The sequence below is a fragment of the Trametes versicolor genome (assembly GCF_000271585.1).
Source record: "Trametes versicolor FP-101664 SS1 unplaced genomic scaffold TRAVEscaffold_2, whole genome shotgun sequence".
Lineage (NCBI taxonomy): Eukaryota > Fungi > Basidiomycota > Agaricomycetes > Polyporales > Polyporaceae > Trametes > Trametes versicolor.
In genome coordinates, this window is record NW_007360322.1 from 2,954,169 (window position 1) to 2,972,486 (window position 18,318).

Consider the following 18,318-nt stretch of genomic DNA (forward strand, 5'->3'; position numbering starts at 1 on the left):
AGCGAGGAATAATAAGGCGTAGCGATAAATGTACAAGAGTGTCCGCAGGGGTAGGCGTGTGCTGGCGGGGTGCAGCGCGAAGTGCGGGAGAGTGTACAGTGGATAACTGGCGGAAACTTCTGCGTTGGCGGCGACGGGGAGGGTGGAGATGACTGGGTAGGTGTGCGGGGACTGGGGAGGGCGGATTGGGTGTGCGCCGCGTGTTATAATAACGGCAACCATTGTCCTGTTTGTGCCGCCGTATATCAGCACCCCGTCAAAGAAAAAAGAAGGTAGGGAGACGCACCGATAACGAGACTAGGGAGGTCCATGATATCACGGCGGATGGAGAAGCAGAATGTGCAAGGGACTGGTGCACCGCTCGGCTTGAGGAGCACGCAATGCGAGTACACGGACTGCGTCGTGTTCTCGAACGCGTGGTTCGCGAAGTTCTCCCAGTACTCCACCACCGACTGGTTTTCGAACAGCTATGGCAGCCCCCACGCGTTAGCCCCATGCCTATACCGGGCCAGAGCAAGTTGGTACGTACCTCGTAGATGTACTTGCGCCTTCCGACGAGCTCCTCGCGCTCCCAGCCGGTGAGCATGCAGAACTCGGGGCCGACGAGGCAGATTTCGCCCGTACGACGCCACGCAACAGTCGGCGTGCCCGAGAACGAGACGAGCTTGTCGAGCTCAATGAGCGAGCGCTGGAAGCACTTCTCCACGAAGACCTCGTCCTCTTCTGACATCGGCATTTGTAGAGCGATGAACGACGGTCGTACGATCGCCAGCGCGCGTACTATGCGCAGGATATCGTTCTTGTCGAACCTAGAGGAGGAAGGGACGCGCGGTGGAGGTGCACGGATGAAGGCGACGGAGGGTAGCGGAGCGGAGATAGCGTACAAGCCAGGGTAGGAACGGAACGGGAGCACGAACGGACATACATACGCACCCACAACCGAAGAAGGTTCGCAAACGGAAAGGAAAACACAGCCGCAGACCATCAGCATTTCGCCCGCACAAGCCCGAATCGGGAACACGCACCTCCGGCTCAGGTGCTTCATCAGGAAATGGTATCCCTGCGTATAGTCGTAACCCTTCGTCACGCTCTTGTACACGCTCTGCACCGCGCCCGCGCCCTCGCCCGCCGTGATGGCCTGCGCCGATATCGGCGACCCCGCCCAGTTCGGCACCATCCGCGCCGCGGTCGGCGAACTCGGGTTATTCCGCCGCGGCCGCGAGAGGAACGACGACGGTGGGGACTGCGTCACCGCCGAGGACGACGGGTACGCGCCCGCACTCGAGCCCTGCGCTTGGGCTTGCGACTGGTCAGCGGCATAATCGGCGTACTGGGCAGACGCCCCCGGGCCCGCTTGCGGCGGATACATCGCAGAGTAGCCCGTCGTGGCGGCGGGCGTGATGTACTCTGGGGGCACGCCGCCTGCGGACGGCGCGGGGTACGTCGTGTCGGACGGCGGAAGGGCAAGGGGCGGCTGCTGCTCACCATACCCTGGGCCTCCGGCGCCCGTGTATCCCTGCGCGCCGCCCGCCTGGTTCTGTGCGTACTGGCCCGCGGGTTCGGCGGGCCAGGCAGCAGCTGCGAGCCCCGATGACTGTGCGGGGGCATATGATGTGCTCGCGACTGGAGGCGCATGAGTAGTCGCGGGGGAGCCCCCTGATCCCGAATCGGGCGACGCCCCGAGGATCGCAGAGAGGATGGAATATTCGAGGTTTGCGGCCTCGGCTGGGATCCCATACGATCCGGGTGCTTGGTACGCGGGGTACATTGCCTCGGAGGTGATGTAATGCGAGGCTGGTACGGCCTGTTCTGGTATTGGTGGTGGTTGTCGGGCTAGTGCACGACAAGTATGAGAGGGGAAGGTCGTGGTAGGAGAGAGAAACGCAGGGCATTACGTTGTGTGGAGGTCTCCGCGGTCTTCGAGGAACCCTCGCCAGACTTACCCCGTTTCAATGCTTCTAAATTGGATGGAATTAGCGCGAAGCGCGAAAGGAGAAGCAGTGCTGATCATGTGCAGCTTGCCTAGTTCCTCTTCATCCAGCAGGTACTTCGCCTTCTTACGGTGGCCCTCTGTGCAGTTGTCTGCCATACCGCGCTTGATGCACCTTTGACATGGTCGTGCTACAAAAATGATGATCAGGATTCGCGCGTGATACGATGATCGCGTGAGAGCTCGCGCGCGACGCCCTGGACAGTATGAACGGAGGCGGACGGGCGTGTGTGCGGACATGTGTCCACTGGCGCCGCGCGGGCAAGACGGACTCGTGAAGCGAAGCCTCGCGCAGGCCGAATTGACATCGGCGGAGGAGATAGAGCGCCCGCGTGGCCCATTAGGAGTCGCGTCATTTTGCAATGGTGCGCATGCTCGCCCCTGACGCTGGGTTGATAGTCTGGGGTGGCTGAGGTGGCAAGGACGCCAAGGCGCAGCCGGTGGTACGTCTACACTCCAGGCCTAGGAGGGCAGGCTCTGAGCGGACTGGTCACGGTGGGTAGGAAGCAGGATTGTACGCGGGCTGCTTGTAGCGCTGCGTGCACTGTTGTAGGGTCGCATGGATTGAACCGGTGCGCAAAACTCGCTTCATGCAGTATGAATTCAAGTAGGCGAGGGAGATGGAGCGCCCGCGTGGGTAGGACGTTGTGCGGGCTGCTTGTAGCGCGGCGCACACCGTGGCAAGGGTGCAAAAAATGAACTAGTGCTCACAATCGTCGCATGTGAGATGCGCCTTCTGGCAATGAAAGCAGGCGCGGTTAGCCTTTTTCTTTTTTGGCCCATCGCGGGTCCTAGGAGTTGAGCTGCCGTCCGCGCTGTCGCTAGCAGGGTCCCCGCCACCGGTCCGTTTCCTCTTCACGGTTGGCTTTTTACTTGAATGCGGAGCTGAACCAGAGGGAATGGGTGTGCTGTTCTCGGAGGGGGTGGAGGAGGACGGCAGGGAGGGATGCTGTGTGCTCGGGGGAAGAGCGACACTCATAGCGGGCGCGATAGGCTGGAGGTCCTGGGACGCAGAGGGAGCCATGTGGGAGATATTATGGGTCGCTCGCGGGGCAGGGCATGGGCGGGAAGAAGGAGAAAGAGAGAGAACGTCGCGCGCGGAGACCGACTTCCGAGACGCTCACCGTGCGCTCGCACAGGCAGCGGCCGGCGCTACTCCGGCCGCTTGACGCTTCTCGCCTATTTTGGGTACGCGCCGGCGCCCCCTTCCCAGAAAACACGTAATCATCCCCCCTCATTTGACGTTACGTCACGCGTTTTGGCGGGCGTTTCTGTCACGACACCCCAGTATCGCCGCCGCCGTCGGACCGGCCCCTCGGCCGCAGTGGCCGGTCCGCGACCGACGTCTGCGCTCGTCGCGGCCTGCAGGCTCTTCCTGGACGGCGTCATCGTCGACGTACTCTGCAGCCTGGTCCTGGTCGCGCAGGTCCTCATGGCAATCTAACCGCAACAATCTCAACCTCACCGCGCCCTCGGTTTTACCGTCAAGTTGCGTCAACCATCACAGCTCGACGTGATGCAATCCCGCGCTGCCTCCTCCCTCCTCGCCCAGCTCTCGCGTGCAATAGGCCACGAGTCTGCTCAGAACGAGCTTAGGTGGATGCAGCAGGCCTTCGAGAAAGCTCCAGCTGGCATACACCCCACTGCACGCACTGTGAAGGACATGGTTTCTCGGAGAATACGCGGCGAACCTCTCCAGTACATCTTAGGTGAGTACCTCCATAGTTTGGGTGATTGATCGAAAAGTATGTCGCACCCGGTACGATGAGCAAAAGTTCGTACTATCTTACGACAGCAAATGCGACGCCACCATACACCGTACAAATTTCACCCGCTAGTATCTCCTGAAACACCAGACACAGACAGGCAGCTCTGCATCGCTCGCAGTCGTACGTCGTTGCAGCTTGCCGATTCATTCGGAAGTAATATGGAGCAGGAACACTTCGACGCCCCCGTGAACATCCCGTAGAGTCGCGCAGCTGACAGACTCCAATAGGATCTCAGCCATTTGGCCCACTCATGCTCGCCGTCCGTCCCCCGGTCCTCATCCCGCGACCCGAGACCGAAGACTGGGCACTCCGCCTCGCCGACATAGCAAGCGAAACCATCCGCTCGTTGGTGCCAAGTCGTCCGCTGAGCATTCTCGACCTCTGCACAGGCACGGGGTGCATACCTCTGCTTCTCTGTCATACTTTGCCGCCCGGTTCTGCACAGGCTACAGGGATTGACATCTCCGAGGACGCGATCAAACTCGCACGAGAGAACGCGATTCTCTGCGGGATTTCTGTCTCTGCAGGCGACCAGCCACGCCCCAACGAGTGGCCAACACCCCTGAAGGAGAACACCTTCAAGCCCGTGCTCGCCGACCTATTGCACCCAGACTTTGTCAGACTAGCACGGCTCACGCCGCCGTACCACGTTATCACCTCAAACCCGCCATACATCCCGAAGATCGAATACGACCGTCTCCCAACCTCCGTCAAGGATTACGAGGACGTCCGTGCGCTCGTCGGCGACCCTGACGGCGTCGCGCTTTCCACGCTGCCCGAAGCTGATCGCAACAAAGGCCTGACGTTCTATCACCGGATCGCGGACCTCGTACGCGACCACGGCCTCCTGGCGGCCGGGGGTACGCTGGCGCTCGAGGTCGGCGACGGGCAGGCGCAGGACGTCGCGGCTATTCTGGAACGCACGACTGCGATGCGACGTATCGACGTGTGGAAAGACCCATGGGAGAAGGAGCGCGTTGTCGTTGCGCGTCGGTAGCGCTCGTCTATCTATACGCATTCGTACATGCAGGCCCGCAAAACAGCCCTGTATGCTCGACACGGTCTTGTCGGCGCGACGCTACGTCCGAGGTGCTTCGTGGCTCGCAATTTGGGGCTCGTGCCACAGGAACGTCACAAACACCTTCTGTGGTCTCACCGTCGCCGGGCTCGTGCGCGTTTGCGGTCCCACTCGTATCGGAGACGCATTCACGTAGCCCATTCCTCAGGCGCGCAGGACATACCCCGGAACCTATGTGCGGATATGCTTTTGGAGCAATGTGCATCGTTACCGAGCATCAAGCAATACAAGCTCGCTATGTCTGTTTCTAGGGTTGTGTCTCTTGCGGGCCGTTTCTCTTGGATGTATGCCGTATCCCCGCTTGCCGTCCTCGGACTCCGAGCGCGTTCGCAGGCCTGTCTCCTGAGCTGGGACGCCGCTGTGTCGACTGGCCGAAGCCAAAGGCTGCGTCGACCGCTGTGGACATGTGCGCTCGCGCGCTGGAGCCCAGGCTTCGCCCCTCACAATGTAGTCTATGGGTCTGAAGAACACGCCTTCGCCTTCATCACAGCCGGCCTTCACCTCTATTCATCGTGCATTCGTCGCGACAGCATACAGTCGTAAAAGTCGTAAACGAACCCCCATTCAGATAGGCTCCATGCCACACTCAACCAGACTTCTCCGACCCCGCCGACTCTTCGTTGGACGGCCTAGCCTGTTCCTGCCTGACGTCCTCGGACCAACACAGCTTGCGGTGCAAGAACAGCGCGACCCACGTCAGCGCGAGTAGCACCGGTACCTCGACGAGCGGGCCTATCGTCGCCGCGAGGGCCTGGTCGGAGCCGACGCCATACACCGCAATCGTGACCGCAATTGCTAGCTCCTGCATCACTGGGTCAGCGGACTCCATATCATAGGTGGCTCGCTCAGCTTACGAAGTTGTTGCTCGCCGCGGTGAAGCTCTGCACCACCGCCATCTCGTACGACCACAATGAAGCCCTGCCACTCTGTCCCCGTGCCCCTGCTCCAGTCCTTGCATCCACCCCCTCAGCGCCCTCTTTCATCGCCGCACGCCGCTCGCGCCGTGCGAAGCGCCACACCAGCGCAAAGGTGGCGGACCACATGAGCACGAAGTACACGATGAGCGGGACGAAGACGCGGAAGACGGGCCCGAGGTTGTGCACGATGTGCCGACCCTGGTATGCGAACATGACGACGATCGTGTAGAGCAGGCCGAGCAGCGCGAGCGGGCCGAAGTACGGCAGGAAGCGCGTCTCGAAGAACGCGCGCGAGGTCAGGCGCAGCATGGTGAAGCGGGTTACGACGCCCGCCGCGAGCGGGATGCCGAGGTACTGCGTGCCAGGTGGTCAGCCCGAAGTGGAGAGGAGACGGAGAGGGGACATACGATGAGGACCGAGATGGCGACGCTGCCGTACGAGACGTGGATCGTCTGGTGCACCCCGCCCCCGCCCCCCAGGATGTTCACGAAAAGGAGCGCAAAGGGCGCATACAGCGCAATCTGCAGCACGCTGTTCAGCACGACGAGCACCGCGCAGTACTCGGCGTCGCCCCGCGCGAGCTGGCTCCAGACCATGACCATCGCGATGCAGCGCGCGAGGCCGACCATGATCACCCCAGTGCGGTACGTGGGGAGGTCCGGGAGCGCGGCCCACGCGAGCGCGAGCATGAGCAGCGGCGCGACGATCCAGTTGAGCAGGAGCGAGAGGAGGACGTGCGCGAGCATGCGCCGCGTGGGGAGCAGTGCGGGGAGGGCCTCGTACCGCACTTTGGTGAGGATGGGCCACATCATGACGATGAGCCCCGCGGCGATCGCTAGGTGGGAGAGAGGGGCTTGAGCACGGAGATGGGTGGGGTGTGGGAGATACGTACGGGCAGAGACGCTTTGGAAGCGTGCGGTGTCGAAGGCCTCTTGGACGCCGGGGACGTAGTTGCCTATGAGCACGCCGGCGATCATGCAGAGCAGGATGGCGGGTGTGAGCAGACGGTCTAGGATCCCCAGCTTTTTCATGAGAGCTGTAAAAGTGTTCAGCTCAATGCACAACGATGGTCAGGCGACTGCTTTCCTACCTGCAGGGGCCTCGTAGACCGCGAGGTCCGACGTGTTGTCGCGATCCGCACTCTCGTTAGCCTCGACATGGTCATGATCTTGTACTGGTGCCGCAGAAATGGTAAGTGCAGTTGACTTTTCTTGCTCCATCTTGAATGTCTTTAAATCGTGTGCTTGCTCTGGGCGTTGTAGACAGGGGGAAGAGACGAGCGAGGACCAGGATGGCCAGCTCGTTTCTTTCTCATGGTAAGCGCTGATTTTGAATATGGCAGTCAAATTCGGGTGTAGTGCAACGCCTGCCTCTTTGGGATGTGCAGCCACGGCCAACAAGACGCCGGTGAGTGACGTCATTGCTTATTGAATATGAGCTGGGTGCAGGCTAGCAGCGTTCGCAGCAGGTTCCGGTGGAAATAACGCAACTATCATGGCTGTTGCGTTCATGATCGTGACACTCCCATCGAGATCCAGTTGTAGGTCCACATACCCGGCGTCGAAGTCCATGGCGTACCTGCTTTCGCCATGCTCCTGGAGCTAGGCTGTCGACCAGGATGCATATGCATGTTCCAGGACACTTTGGGATGGTGGTACCACCAAAAATAGGATTCGGTATGTCAAACAAAGCCGATCGCTGGAGCCCATGCGGTCATCCATATCGACATAGAACACGTCCGACTCGGGACGATCGTGGAGGTGTGCCTTGCCTCCCGGAGCCGCCGCTGACGTCTGCGCATCATTCCCGGTCAGGATGCACTGGCTCCTTGCGGGGAGATGTCCTCGAACACACCACTCTGCGGCTCTCCTCAACCATCTCCTCTCTCTCGCACACTGAGGACAACAGCCTCTGCATAGCATTATGAATACGCTACTGGGACTCACCGGATGTCGGCATAGCGAAGAGTATTCCGACGAAGACGTGCCCAACCTGCACGGAAAGGTGAGCTCCCTCAGGTATCTCATGTTATGATCGTAGCAATTGCTCATGTTTCTGCAGGTCGCCCTTCTCACCGGAGCAACCGCAGGAGTGTCTCTCCATGTTGCGAAGGTTCTCGCTTCCAAGGGCGCACGGGTGCTCCTGCTGGCCCGGCGAGAAGACAACCCGGACGCAGCACTCGCAGATATTCGCCAACACTGTGCCGAACACGATAGCCATATTCCGGACCCGGACCTGGCGTTCGTCGAATGCGACCTTGCAAACTTACGAAATGTGAAGCGTGTCGGAGACGACCTGTGCGAGCGGGAGGCCCGGTTAGACATAGTAAGCCCGACTAATATATACTGCCATCGCAATGCTCACCGAGATGAACGATGCAGGTGGTCTGCGATGCCGGGCTGGGCGTGCAGCCATTCGACGTGTCAGAAGACGGCATCGACCACCACTTCGCCGTTGGCCACCTCGGACACTTTCTCCTCATCAACCGCCTCCTCTCGCTCCTCCGCCGGACAGCCGCATGCATACCCTCACCAACCCCCTCGTCCACGTCCACATCTCACCCACACCGGGCCGCTCCACGCATCATCTGTGTATCCTCCGCCCTACACGCCATCGCCCCCTCGAACGCAAGCTTTCTCTCGCACGCCGAGCTCACTGCGGAATCGGACTCAGCCTCCTCCCCGCTCGCGCTATATGCGCGCGCCAAACTCGCCGCCGTGCTCTTCGTAAAATTCGGGCTCGCGCCTCGATTACACGCGCCGGCACCTCCTCCTCGCCCCGATGATGGCGCAGGCGACAGCCGGCAAATCCATCCTGACCGTCCACGCGGGATCCTTGCATTAGCCACAGACCCCGGGCCCATCCACCCAGGACAGCCCGCCCAGCTCGCGCAGGCATACGGCCCGCTGCTCGGGTCCGCAGCTATGCTGGCCACGGCGCCTCTCGAGAGTACGCCTGCTGACGCTGCGCGCGGCACACTCTGGGCTGCGACGGCTCCAGAGCTGGAGCAGGAATGGGAGCGGTGGCAAGGCGCGTTCGTGAGTGCACCTGTACAAGAGGATGCGGAATGTGCCTTGGCGCGGGACGAGGCGCGCGGTGCTCGACTGTGGGCGATGAGCGAGGACCTGGTGAGGAAGCGGTTAGGAAAGGACGCGTTGCAGCCGTGGACGTGGCGCAGGGATGAAGGCGAGGGGCAAGGAATGGATGGGCGGCGTTGACAACCAAACTACAACCTGACATACCTCAAGCTTGTTCTCGCAAAGGATTAGGCCTGAGAGCTTGGAGTTCCGTCGTCGCGCGCGTACGGGAGTAGGAAAGCTCTATACAACAGCTACAACGCGTACACACAGCTCTGCAGTCACTCCTCGATCTCGAAGATGTCGTCGGCAGCGTGTGCAAAGCAAAGCTTAGATTTTGAGCTACATGCAGTAAAGCGCGAAGAAAACACACATCCCGACGAGCGTACACATAAACCCGCCTCTCGCGACCCGCTACCTAGTACAGTGCGCCATGCACTTTTCTGTGTGCAACGAGGTGTGGCATGGAGGAAAAAGAACCTGTCATACGGTTTATGACACGACGGTCCAGACACGGACGAGGTCGTCCGTGAAGCCACCGAAGAGGGTCTGGCCGTCGGCGGACCACGCGATGGAGACACACTCCGGCTCGCGCGCCTTCGAGCTTTGCGCGAAGTCGGGCTTGAGCTCATCGACGATCGACCTAAATTGAAAGTTGTGGTCAGATGGCGAAACATGGAGTAGGCATAGACTACGCACTTGCTCTCAAGATCGAAGATCTTGATGCAGGACGCGGTCGCCGCGCACAACCAGTAACGGTTGGGCGAGAACACGAGAGCGTTGACAATGTCGCCGGCCTCGAGCGAGTAGAGGTGCTTGCCCTCGTTCAGGTCCCAGAGCATGGTGATGCCATCCTTTCCGCCGGAAGCCGCGAGCGAACCATCGGGGGAGACGGAGATGGTGTTGATGTAGCCGGTGTGACCGTAGTGGTTGGTCTTCAGCTTGAACTTCGAGAGCTCCCAAACCTAAAGAGTATTTAGTTAAAATTGCTCGTAACACGTTACGCAAAATTATGAAGGGTCAGAGATCTTGGTGATTTTGGTTAGTCTCATCGGGTGTAACCCTCTGAAGTAGCAAATATATGTTGTAACATCATACCGGAGAAGGAAAGCAAAAGCGGGCAGGAGAGCGGACGAAATGACATACCTTGACGACCTTGTCCCAACCGCAGGAGACAATGACGGGGTTCAAGACGTTGGGGCTGAAGCGGACGCACGACACCCTGCACAGAGCTCGCTCAGGATCTTGCAAGCCAGACATGCAAATGATGATACATACCACTCAGTGTGGCCATCATCCTTGATGTCGTACTTGCACTCGCCAAGAGTGTTCCAGAGCTTGATCGTCCGGTCGCGAGAGCCGGAAACGATTTGCCTGTTGTCTGCAGAGAAGCTGACGGAGAGGACGTCCGACGTGTGGCCAACGAAGCGGCGGGTGGTCAGGCCGGTGTTAAGATCCCACAGGCGCAGCGTGTGGTCCCAAGAGGAGGAGAGCGCGAACTGGCCGTCGGAGGAGATGACGACGTCCGAAACGAAGTGGTTGTGGCCGTGGAGAATGCGCTTGGGGTACCCGTACTGGTCCTCGTCACGGGTGAGCTGCCAGACGATGATGGTCTTGTCTGAACAGGTTGCGCGACACGTTAAACAAGACTGTTTATGTCCATGCGAGGGAAGCACATACCCCGGGACGCCGTGAGGATCATGTCGGGGTTTTCGGAGGACGTGGCAATGGCGGTGACCCAGCCCTTGTGGCCGGCCATCGAGCCAAGGTAGCGGAGGGATTCCATGGTGTCGGGCGGGTGGTGCTCACGTCGTCGGCGTCGGTGTCGAGCTCGCTGTGTTTTGCGGTTCTTGCCTTTGCAGCGGACACGCGCCCGGACCCCGTGACAGCCACTGTGACTGGTACTGTATAGCTCGGCTATTTCCGGGTATAAGGGCGCTTCTACTTCGCTGTCACCGTGCGCGTCTCCGCTCTCTGGCTTGGTGGCTCTGGTTGCTTGTTCCTCGTTGTCTCTCTGTGCGGGCGAGCTGTTATTGAGGCGTGGTGTTCGCTCTGACCACGAAACGACCGCTGTGGTTCCTTGGAAGACATGGTCAGTCGGAGTCTGGAGGAATATGCGCAAGACTTGTGATGTCATCACACCGAGAGGCCACGGAAGTTCGTTAATAATGTGAGCATCCGCCCATCTATCTGTCCACAGCGTTGCACTTTGTTTCGTTTCGTGTGATGACCAACCATATATTTGCTACTTCAGAGGGTAACACCCGATGAGACTAACCAAAATCACCAAGATCTCTGACTCTTGTCTTGACACTCGTTCCTATCGTTGGACATGTGCTGACATACATCTTATAGTTCTTCGACCTCTATGATCAACTTTCAACACGGATGGTGGCTTGACGGAAGCTTAGTGAACGGTGCGAGGCATCACTCTAGTATCCTACTCGTACGTAGCAAGCAATACATTCGGCCCGCATGCCTATCTACGTCCATGCTTTACCGTCTGCAAATCGCCATTTCCTCAGTCTGCTCAACGTAACTTGCGGGATTGACCACGTGTGTTGTCGGTATCGTGATAAGGGACGCCACTTCTCATGGACCGTGCTCCTCATAGAGGACTCAGACACGACTCTAGACGAGATCCGTCGCAATATTCTCGTGTCTTGTGCTCTGTAGGTCTGTCTAAGTTTGTAATCATGTCTACGAACGGTCGGATTCCTGTCATCAGTAAGTGTTACACATTAGCTTCAGTTCTCGTTCATCCATTCTAAAAATCTGTTCATCTGACCTCTCGTATAGTTGATACGGATCCTGGTGTTGATGATACACTGGCCATGTAAGTATAATACATCCGCTGCGACAGTTTCTTAACTTACATCTGACAGATTGCTCGCGCTTGCTTCGCCCGAGCTGGAGGTTCTTGCGATCGTCGTCTCCTTCGGTAAGTCGTCCTATCTCTGTTTGACGGTCTGTGGACTCATACGTGTTTCAGGAAACACCGATCGCGCGTCTTCCCAGTGAGCCTAGGTCACTGTAAATCCATACGGGTGCCCCTCATGGCTATAACTGTACCGTTAGCATTAACATACTCAAGATATACCAAGCGATTGCGCGGCACATAGCGGCATTTCCTCAAGATGCATCTCGCTTTCCTGGTATGGCACCAAGTAGGAAAACCATTCTTGCACTGGGCGAGGACATGCCTTTACAAGGGGAGCTGCACAGCGCACAGTACTTCCACGGAAGGTACGAGCACACGTGCGAAATACGATGCAAAGGATGTTGATGACAGCATACAGAGACGGCTTAGGAGACATCACGCAGCGGCATCCAGATTTGAACATTGACGATGACATGCCTACCGACCATCCACAACTGTCTATCACGAAGAGACCTGGCGTCGAGGTCGCACTAGAGCTGATCAAGTCGGAGCCGGCACGGACCGTCTCCTATCTCGCGCTAGGCCCGTTGACGAACCTTGCGAAGTTGCTGCGCCTCGATCGGGACACGGTGTGCAGCCGCATTGGGCGTGTGGTATGCATGGGCGGCGGGCTCGACGTGCCGGGCAACACGTCTCCTGTGGCAGAATGTCAGTATAACGCGTCTCAGATGCACAATTTACGCCGCTAACCCCCTCGCCACAATTTCCAGTCAATTTCTTTGCGGACCCATACGCCGTCAAGGAACTGCTCGTCCCCTCTGACCCCGGACACGGCTTTCCCCTGGACCGCTTCGTGCTCCTGCCGCTCGACATCACCACGCCGCACGAACTGTCTTTCCCATACTACGCAGCCGTCATCGACCCCGCGTTCGTGTCCACCGCCTCGCCGTCACGGGCGGCAGGGAAGCCGCCCCTCGTGCACTTCACAAGCTCTTTCCTCGAGCGCACGCGCGAAGTCATGGTCGAGTTCGGCAAAGATGCGATGGAGCTGCACGACATCGTCGCGGTCTGGTGCGCGATCTCGAACCCACCCGTCGCGGACGAAGTCCCCGGCGCATCGCCCGCGCTGCAGCGCGGATGGAAGGCCGTGCAGCGCAAGTTCGATATAGAACGGCGAGTACCCTGCTCTGTTGCTGTCGCTCGCGGCCTCGCGGCCTGAGACCGTGCAGCGCGAACGAAGCAACTGTGCTGACTTGATCTTCTTTTAACCGGCGATAGTACTGGGGAGCTCACACGCGGGATGCTGGTTGTGGACCGGCGAGACGACCAGGGTGCATACGCCCCGGGCGCGAACCGCGCAGAGGTCCAGGCGGAGCTCGAGCGGCACCACTTCCAGCACGCGGGCGCGTACGAGTCGACCGCGCTCCCGGCCCCCGTCGAGGTCGAGAGCCGCCCCGCCGCCGCCGCCGACGCCAAGGACCAGGGCGGCGCCGCGCAGAGGGGCGGCGTTGCGTGTATTACGGAAACGCCGGGCTCTGCGGCACTTGTGCAGCTGCTCCTCGAGCGCGTTTGGGGTGTCAAGAAGGCGTAGCGGGGGTGGGGCCGACGAGATCGGAGGCGGTCGGCGAGAAGACGTGTCGTGGGTCCGGCGTGGTGGATGTGAATTACAACGATCCCCCGGTGTTATTGATGTTGCGGCCCCGAAGCCATGTAGGCCGTGTCGATGGTTGGATGGGACAGGTACATTGGAATACGGTGCGTGAGAGATGATTCGTACATGCGTAATAATACAGACGTGAGTGACGTGCCCGTCTATCCAGGATGCTAGCGTAAGGACCCGTAGACTACAAGACACTACTATAGCGTGCCAACACAGCGAAGGTGACCGCGGTGATGCATATATCACCCGGCGGTCCGCTCTGCGAGCTCAGACCGACACTGACTCGACATATTCCGCGCTGGCCTTCTTGTCGAGGTCCGTGTCCGAGCCTGCGATCTTCTCCTTCTCGATCTGCGCGCGCTTCTGCTCGATCTCGTCGACCGTGCGCAGCCGGAACCCGCCTTTGCGGCTCTGGTCTATCACGATACCACTAGAGCGCAGGTGAGTGGTGCGGTTCTGACAGATACACGAGGTGGGGGTGGTGACGTACACAGCGTAGATGCCCATCGCGACGTAGCCTGCGAAGGGCACCATATACGAGTGTGCGGTCGTGTCCCTGTCTGCGATAGAGCCAGCCGCCGGGGGGAACCAGGCACCGCCTCCGACACCCTACAATATTGCGAAGACGTCAGAACGTGTCCCGCGGCGTCCGGTACCACCGGTGCCAACATACCATGACGATCAGGCCGGAGCCCCTCTTCGTGTGCCTTCCCAGGCTCTTCGTGGCTATCGTGAAGATGACCTGGAAGTGCGGGGCGACGTGAGACTAAGTTCTGACGTGCGGGGGCGTGGTGGATGTGGATGACACGTACGGGGTAGCAGATGGACTCGAAGAAGAACAGGGCAAACAGGCAGCCGACCCCAGCCTTCCCGGGCGCGTAGGAGACCCCAAGCGAGAAGGCACAGCACCCGAGGGCATAGATGCTCAGCAGAAGCGCGGGGTCGAACCAGTTGAGCATGATGACGCCCAGGAAACTGAATGGCGGATCGTTTCAGGAATGCGCGCCTGCGGGCGAAGATGGCGGTGCACTCACCGGCCAACCGTGAAGGTAATTTGGCAGTATGAAAAGAGCTGGCTCGCGAGCGGCTTGTCGATGCCGACGCCTTGTTCGGAGAGGAAGTTGACTGCGAGGGATGCCACGGCCACCTGCGCACCGACGTAGGCCGTCTGCGCGACCCAGCCGAATATGCAGCGGTACTGCCGCCAGAACGGCTCCTTGTCGTTTGTCAGACCAACGTCGTGCATCTCTTGCGCGAGCGCGTCCTGAGTGATCTCAGGGAGCTTGCAGAAGCTGTAAGGAGAAATTTCGGTGAGTCATTGCCGCAGCGCGGAACCTTGATAAATGGACGCACTAGAACAGAACGTTCAGCACGGCGCCGAGGCCGGCGACCGCAAGATAGACCCTGAGGAACGGAAATAAAGTTAGCACAATGCGGCTACTACTCTCTCCGGCGGTGAAGCGCGCACCATTGAACCGTATCGAGCGAGGTGGCGTTCTTGCCCGTGAAGAACCACTTGGACGCAATCATAGGGCCCGCGAACGAGGCGACCCCCTGGAAGCCCTGGCTAAAGTTCAAACGTGCCGCAGCATACTTGGGGCTTCCCAGCACGGAGATGTACGAGTTCGCAGCGACCTCGAGACAGGACAGGCCGCAACCTAGTACGAAGGACTGTCAGGGCGGAGTGCCGGTATGCCGAAGACTGCAGCTCACCGATGACGAAAGTGCACCCCACGAACCCGCCATAGGAACGGAACTTCGCAGACGGCCAGAAAAAGATCGCGCCTGGGTGCATGCAGGTGAGCGACGTGCGGCCGTAGGCGGATGTAATAGACAGCTGACTTACCCAGGGAATAGAGCGTGAGACCCATATGGATGCCTTTCTGACGTTTCGGACATCGGGTAAGCACGAGGCGGTCGTTGGCAGCTGCGATCATAACGAACCTTGTACCCATATCTCTCCATCTGCAACGCGGACATGAGCGACCGTGAAACGGACAAAGGACACGACGACTTACGAATATGCTGGCAATAGGTGCGTAGACAAGGTAGGCACCCTACCATATACGAGTATGAGCATCAGGCACCAACGCTGATAGACAATGAATTGCTTACAAAGTACGCCAGCTGCAGGAGGGTACTCTGGGTCTTGCCGATGCCGAAGATCGTTTGGAAGTGGGAGTTGAGGACATCAAGCAGCTGGATGACACCGTGGGTCAGGAGAAGGCCGGGATGTGATACGCTCTGGCACGCACCCCGTATGCAAAGCCCCAAGTGAAGAAGAGGGATGTCACCAGCGAGAAGGCGAACAACCACTGCCTGCGCGAAAGGTCTGCGCCTATAGCAGTAAAACGAGTTGAGCTGCGGGGACAAGAGCGGGAGAAAGGCGCGAGGAGGACGCACCTGTTACTCCGTCAGACATTGCAGCGGTGTGGGGAGTCGACAGAGGGAGTCGTGGGCAAAGCACGATAAGGCATTGCAGCTTAAAGTTGAGCTATATAACGCGTCTGCGGAGGTGTGCGGTGGGGCCCCAGGTCCCCCGCACTGATGGGAGGAAGGGTGTGCTCCCCGCGTGATCTGGGGTAGAGCAGACGGACCGGGGGGAGATCAGCGCATGCTTGTTTTCCCCGCACGTCCCATCGCAGGAATGACATCAAAATGGACACCTCCTGCGGCGGGAGGCAGCCTCGCAACGGCGCACATGCGTCGTAAACACGCTGTGAGCGGGCGTCGGGCGAGGGCGGGATGTCGCGCGCTGTCGCGCCTGGCGCGAGAACGCAGGCCCGCCGGGGAGGAAGACGCAGAAGGCGCGGCGGGTGGCGCCGCGAAATCCATGGACTACTGCGACTGCCAAATGCGGACGCAGGTGTGGGCGCATGACCCTGAGCGTGACCCGCCGGGCGCGATCCCCGGCAAGCGCCGTAGGGGCCAAGAGCGCGGACCGGCCAGTCTAACTCTGATCGCTCCCTCGCGCGTCCACACTCGAGCTCGACTCGCTACCTTCTCCTCCTGTGCGCACTCTGCGCGGGATCTGCGACGCCGCGCTCTGCTCACGCACGATCATCGATATGAGCACGTCCACGCTCGCGCGGTTCCTGTCGGTCAGGAGACTTCTCAGTCCAGGGGAGGACGCGTCGCGCTGATCGCGACGTCCGTGCAGGAAAACTACGGCGCGATCAAGGCGCGCTATCCTGGTGCGGGCAGGCGCAGGTGGAGACTCGCCGTGGCAGAGCTCTTCTGGGCTCTGCCCGCGGAGCAAAAGGCCTTGGTGCGCCTCGCTTCGTGCGTTCATTTTGACGAAGGACACGCATCACTCACGCGTCGTCGGCCCCATCGCAGATCAGTCAAAATCCCCTCCTCGCGGACACCATCGAAGAAGCCGACTTCAACACAGATGACGATCCCGCCGACGGCATCTCCGACGACGCCCCCGGCCTCGGCGTCCTCCTCCGGGCGGACTACACGGACGAGGGTGCCTGGGCAGCGTTCTACGCCAAACTGCAGGAAGCAGAAGCAGAATTTGCAGCCGACGCGTCACAAGATGCACAGGCGGACACGCACGGCGAGGCACCATCCGCCGCTCAGGGCGCAGCATCATCTTCGACCGATGCTGGGGGCGACACCGCGATGGTCGACGAAGTCGAAGACGCAGATGCAGACGCAGACGCAGACGCAAACGATGCAGACGACGACGATGACGACGGCGGTGCGCCGATATTCGCTGTGATCAACGCGGCCACACCCGCCGAGCAAGCCCGTTTCTCCGGCCTCTCAAACATCGCCGCTCTGCGGCTGTTCAACGACGTCGACGTGCGCCGCGCGCCTGCCCCGCCGCAGGGCACACGGCGTATCAAGCCGCCCAACCGCCTCGTCGACCACGACGGCTGGCAAGAGATATACTCGGGCAAGACGGTGTGGGTCTACGACGCGCGCTCGAACCAGGACCAGTGCGTGCGGCTTGTGAGCCAGGCGAGCGCGGCTATGTATGGCACGGCAACGTCAGTCCCCCGAATTCTGTCGCCCTCGGGCTGCCGTCAGACCGTCTGCTGAACTCTACCACCCGGCCGGCCTGCCCGTGTGTCTCTGTTTCTCCACAGCGCCGACAGCTGGCGCGCGCGTGTCGGCCACATCTGCGAGCTGCAGGTGAATTTGGCGGCTGGGGCGCTGTCGATCGACTTCGGCGGGCTCGACCGGTGGGACTACGACGAGCGGGCGCGGAACCTGCGCGAGGCCCTGCAGCTGTCGCAATAATAACGGTGTCAGTTTAACACTTATGCAATGCAAATCTGTATCTGTACCTCACTCAAGGTACCCACGGGCTCAGCGCCATCCAGGACGCCCAGTGCGCAGGCCTTCTCCTTTCATTTCGACGTCGCGCGAACAGCGCCCATGTATACTCGTACGGACAATCAGTGATCGCTCATGATCAACCATCACGCGAGCATCAGTCAATTCGGCCGTCGCGCGGTTCGAAGTGCACGCGCGGCGGCGTGGCATCCGCGGCGGTCGCACCAGGAAGGCGTTCGTCGTTAGCGCTTTACATAGCACATATGCTCCGAGTCCGATGGAAGCCGGCGATACGCATTCGGAATCGGGGCTCGCGGTGGGTGGGTTACAGCGGTATGCGTATTCGTATAGTGCGTGTTGTACAGTGGCGATTAGTAGGCGATACATGGTATGCGGCAGAATATAGATAGTAGCAGTACTGGCGGCCGTGGTACGTATAGTGCACAGGTAGGTGTAGCGCCGGGGGCATGGGCAATGTCCGAGGCCGGGGATAGGGATAGGCAGTATGGCATGAGGGGATCCAGATGACAGTGACACGGACAGGCGCGGGTGGGTCATAAAGCATATCAGTCCTGCATGAGACGCCTCAGTCAGCCCGAGGGATTATGACATTGCGCGATAGCGCGCGAATGACTGACCATCACAGCTCGTGCGGGCGG

General features: G+C 59.9%; 8 protein-coding genes across 8 annotated transcripts; 4 read left to right on the plus strand and 4 right to left on the minus strand.

Moving 5' to 3' along the window:
- Positions 1-50: 50 nt before the first annotated feature.
- On the minus strand, positions 51-3,039 carry TRAVEDRAFT_62896 (uncharacterized protein). The gene is made up of 7 exons (XM_008036107.1): positions 2,702-3,039; positions 2,023-2,121; positions 1,896-1,958; positions 1,026-1,833; positions 530-809; positions 287-467; positions 51-226 (listed from the first exon to the last, which is right to left on the minus strand). Exons 1-7 carry the CDS (start codon positions 3,012-3,014, stop codon positions 204-206), a joined length of 1,767 nt encoding a protein of 588 aa, XP_008034298.1. The 5' UTR covers positions 3,015-3,039; the 3' UTR covers positions 51-203.
- A 434-nt stretch (positions 3,040-3,473) lies between these two features.
- Positions 3,474-4,756, plus strand: TRAVEDRAFT_62897 (S-adenosyl-L-methionine-dependent methyltransferase; the record flags this gene model as incomplete). The annotated part of the gene is made up of 2 exons (XM_008036108.1): positions 3,474-3,699; positions 3,987-4,756. The coding sequence occupies exons 1-2, from the start codon at positions 3,507-3,509 to the stop codon at positions 4,754-4,756; spliced, it is 963 nt and encodes a 320-aa protein (XP_008034299.1). The 5' UTR covers positions 3,474-3,506.
- A 667-nt stretch (positions 4,757-5,423) lies between these two features.
- TRAVEDRAFT_56385 (arsenical-resistance protein ACR3) lies at positions 5,424-6,793 on the minus strand (the record flags this gene model as incomplete). Its single annotated transcript, XM_008035814.1, has 4 exons — positions 6,647-6,793; positions 6,162-6,589; positions 5,692-6,108; positions 5,424-5,639 (listed from the first exon to the last, which is right to left on the minus strand). Exons 1-4 carry the CDS (start codon positions 6,783-6,785, stop codon positions 5,424-5,426), a joined length of 1,200 nt encoding a protein of 399 aa, XP_008034005.1. The 5' UTR covers positions 6,786-6,793.
- Positions 6,794-7,677: 884 nt separating this feature from the next.
- On the plus strand, positions 7,678-8,972 carry TRAVEDRAFT_114769 (NAD-P-binding protein; the record flags this gene model as incomplete). The annotated part of the gene is made up of 3 exons (XM_008036344.1): positions 7,678-7,758; positions 7,816-8,079; positions 8,136-8,972. The coding sequence occupies 3 exons, from the start codon at positions 7,678-7,680 to the stop codon at positions 8,970-8,972; spliced, it is 1,182 nt and encodes a 393-aa protein (XP_008034535.1).
- Positions 8,973-9,059: 87 nt separating this feature from the next.
- Positions 9,060-10,659, minus strand: TRAVEDRAFT_142154 (guanine nucleotide binding protein beta subunit). The gene is made up of 5 exons (XM_008036345.1): positions 10,512-10,659; positions 10,110-10,449; positions 9,978-10,053; positions 9,531-9,796; positions 9,060-9,474 (listed from the first exon to the last, which is right to left on the minus strand). Exons 1-5 carry the CDS (start codon positions 10,615-10,617, stop codon positions 9,324-9,326), a joined length of 939 nt encoding a protein of 312 aa, XP_008034536.1. The 5' UTR covers positions 10,618-10,659; the 3' UTR covers positions 9,060-9,323.
- Positions 10,660-11,527: 868 nt separating this feature from the next.
- TRAVEDRAFT_17725 (nucleoside hydrolase) lies at positions 11,528-13,303 on the plus strand (the record flags this gene model as incomplete). The annotated part of the gene is made up of 8 exons (XM_008035295.1): positions 11,528-11,558; positions 11,631-11,667; positions 11,717-11,772; positions 11,824-11,848; positions 11,910-12,077; positions 12,131-12,420; positions 12,483-12,870; positions 12,991-13,303. The coding sequence occupies 8 exons, from the start codon at positions 11,528-11,530 to the stop codon at positions 13,301-13,303; spliced, it is 1,308 nt and encodes a 435-aa protein (XP_008033486.1).
- Positions 13,304-13,639: 336 nt separating this feature from the next.
- On the minus strand, positions 13,640-15,794 carry TRAVEDRAFT_43640 (MFS general substrate transporter; the record flags this gene model as incomplete). The annotated part of the gene is made up of 14 exons (XM_008035695.1): positions 13,640-13,802; positions 13,863-13,981; positions 14,046-14,114; positions 14,185-14,347; positions 14,407-14,664; positions 14,726-14,776; positions 14,841-15,030; positions 15,086-15,157; positions 15,219-15,255; positions 15,317-15,337; positions 15,391-15,429; positions 15,488-15,571; positions 15,628-15,710; positions 15,776-15,794. 14 exons carry the CDS (start codon positions 15,792-15,794, stop codon positions 13,640-13,642), a joined length of 1,368 nt encoding a protein of 455 aa, XP_008033886.1.
- Positions 15,795-16,367: 573 nt separating this feature from the next.
- TRAVEDRAFT_26653 (uncharacterized protein) lies at positions 16,368-17,691 on the plus strand. The gene is made up of 4 exons (XM_008035390.1): positions 16,368-16,473; positions 16,533-16,640; positions 16,712-17,370; positions 17,470-17,691. The coding sequence occupies exons 1-4, from the start codon at positions 16,441-16,443 to the stop codon at positions 17,621-17,623; spliced, it is 954 nt and encodes a 317-aa protein (XP_008033581.1). The 5' UTR covers positions 16,368-16,440; the 3' UTR covers positions 17,624-17,691.
- The last annotated feature ends 627 nt before the right edge of the window (positions 17,692-18,318 follow it).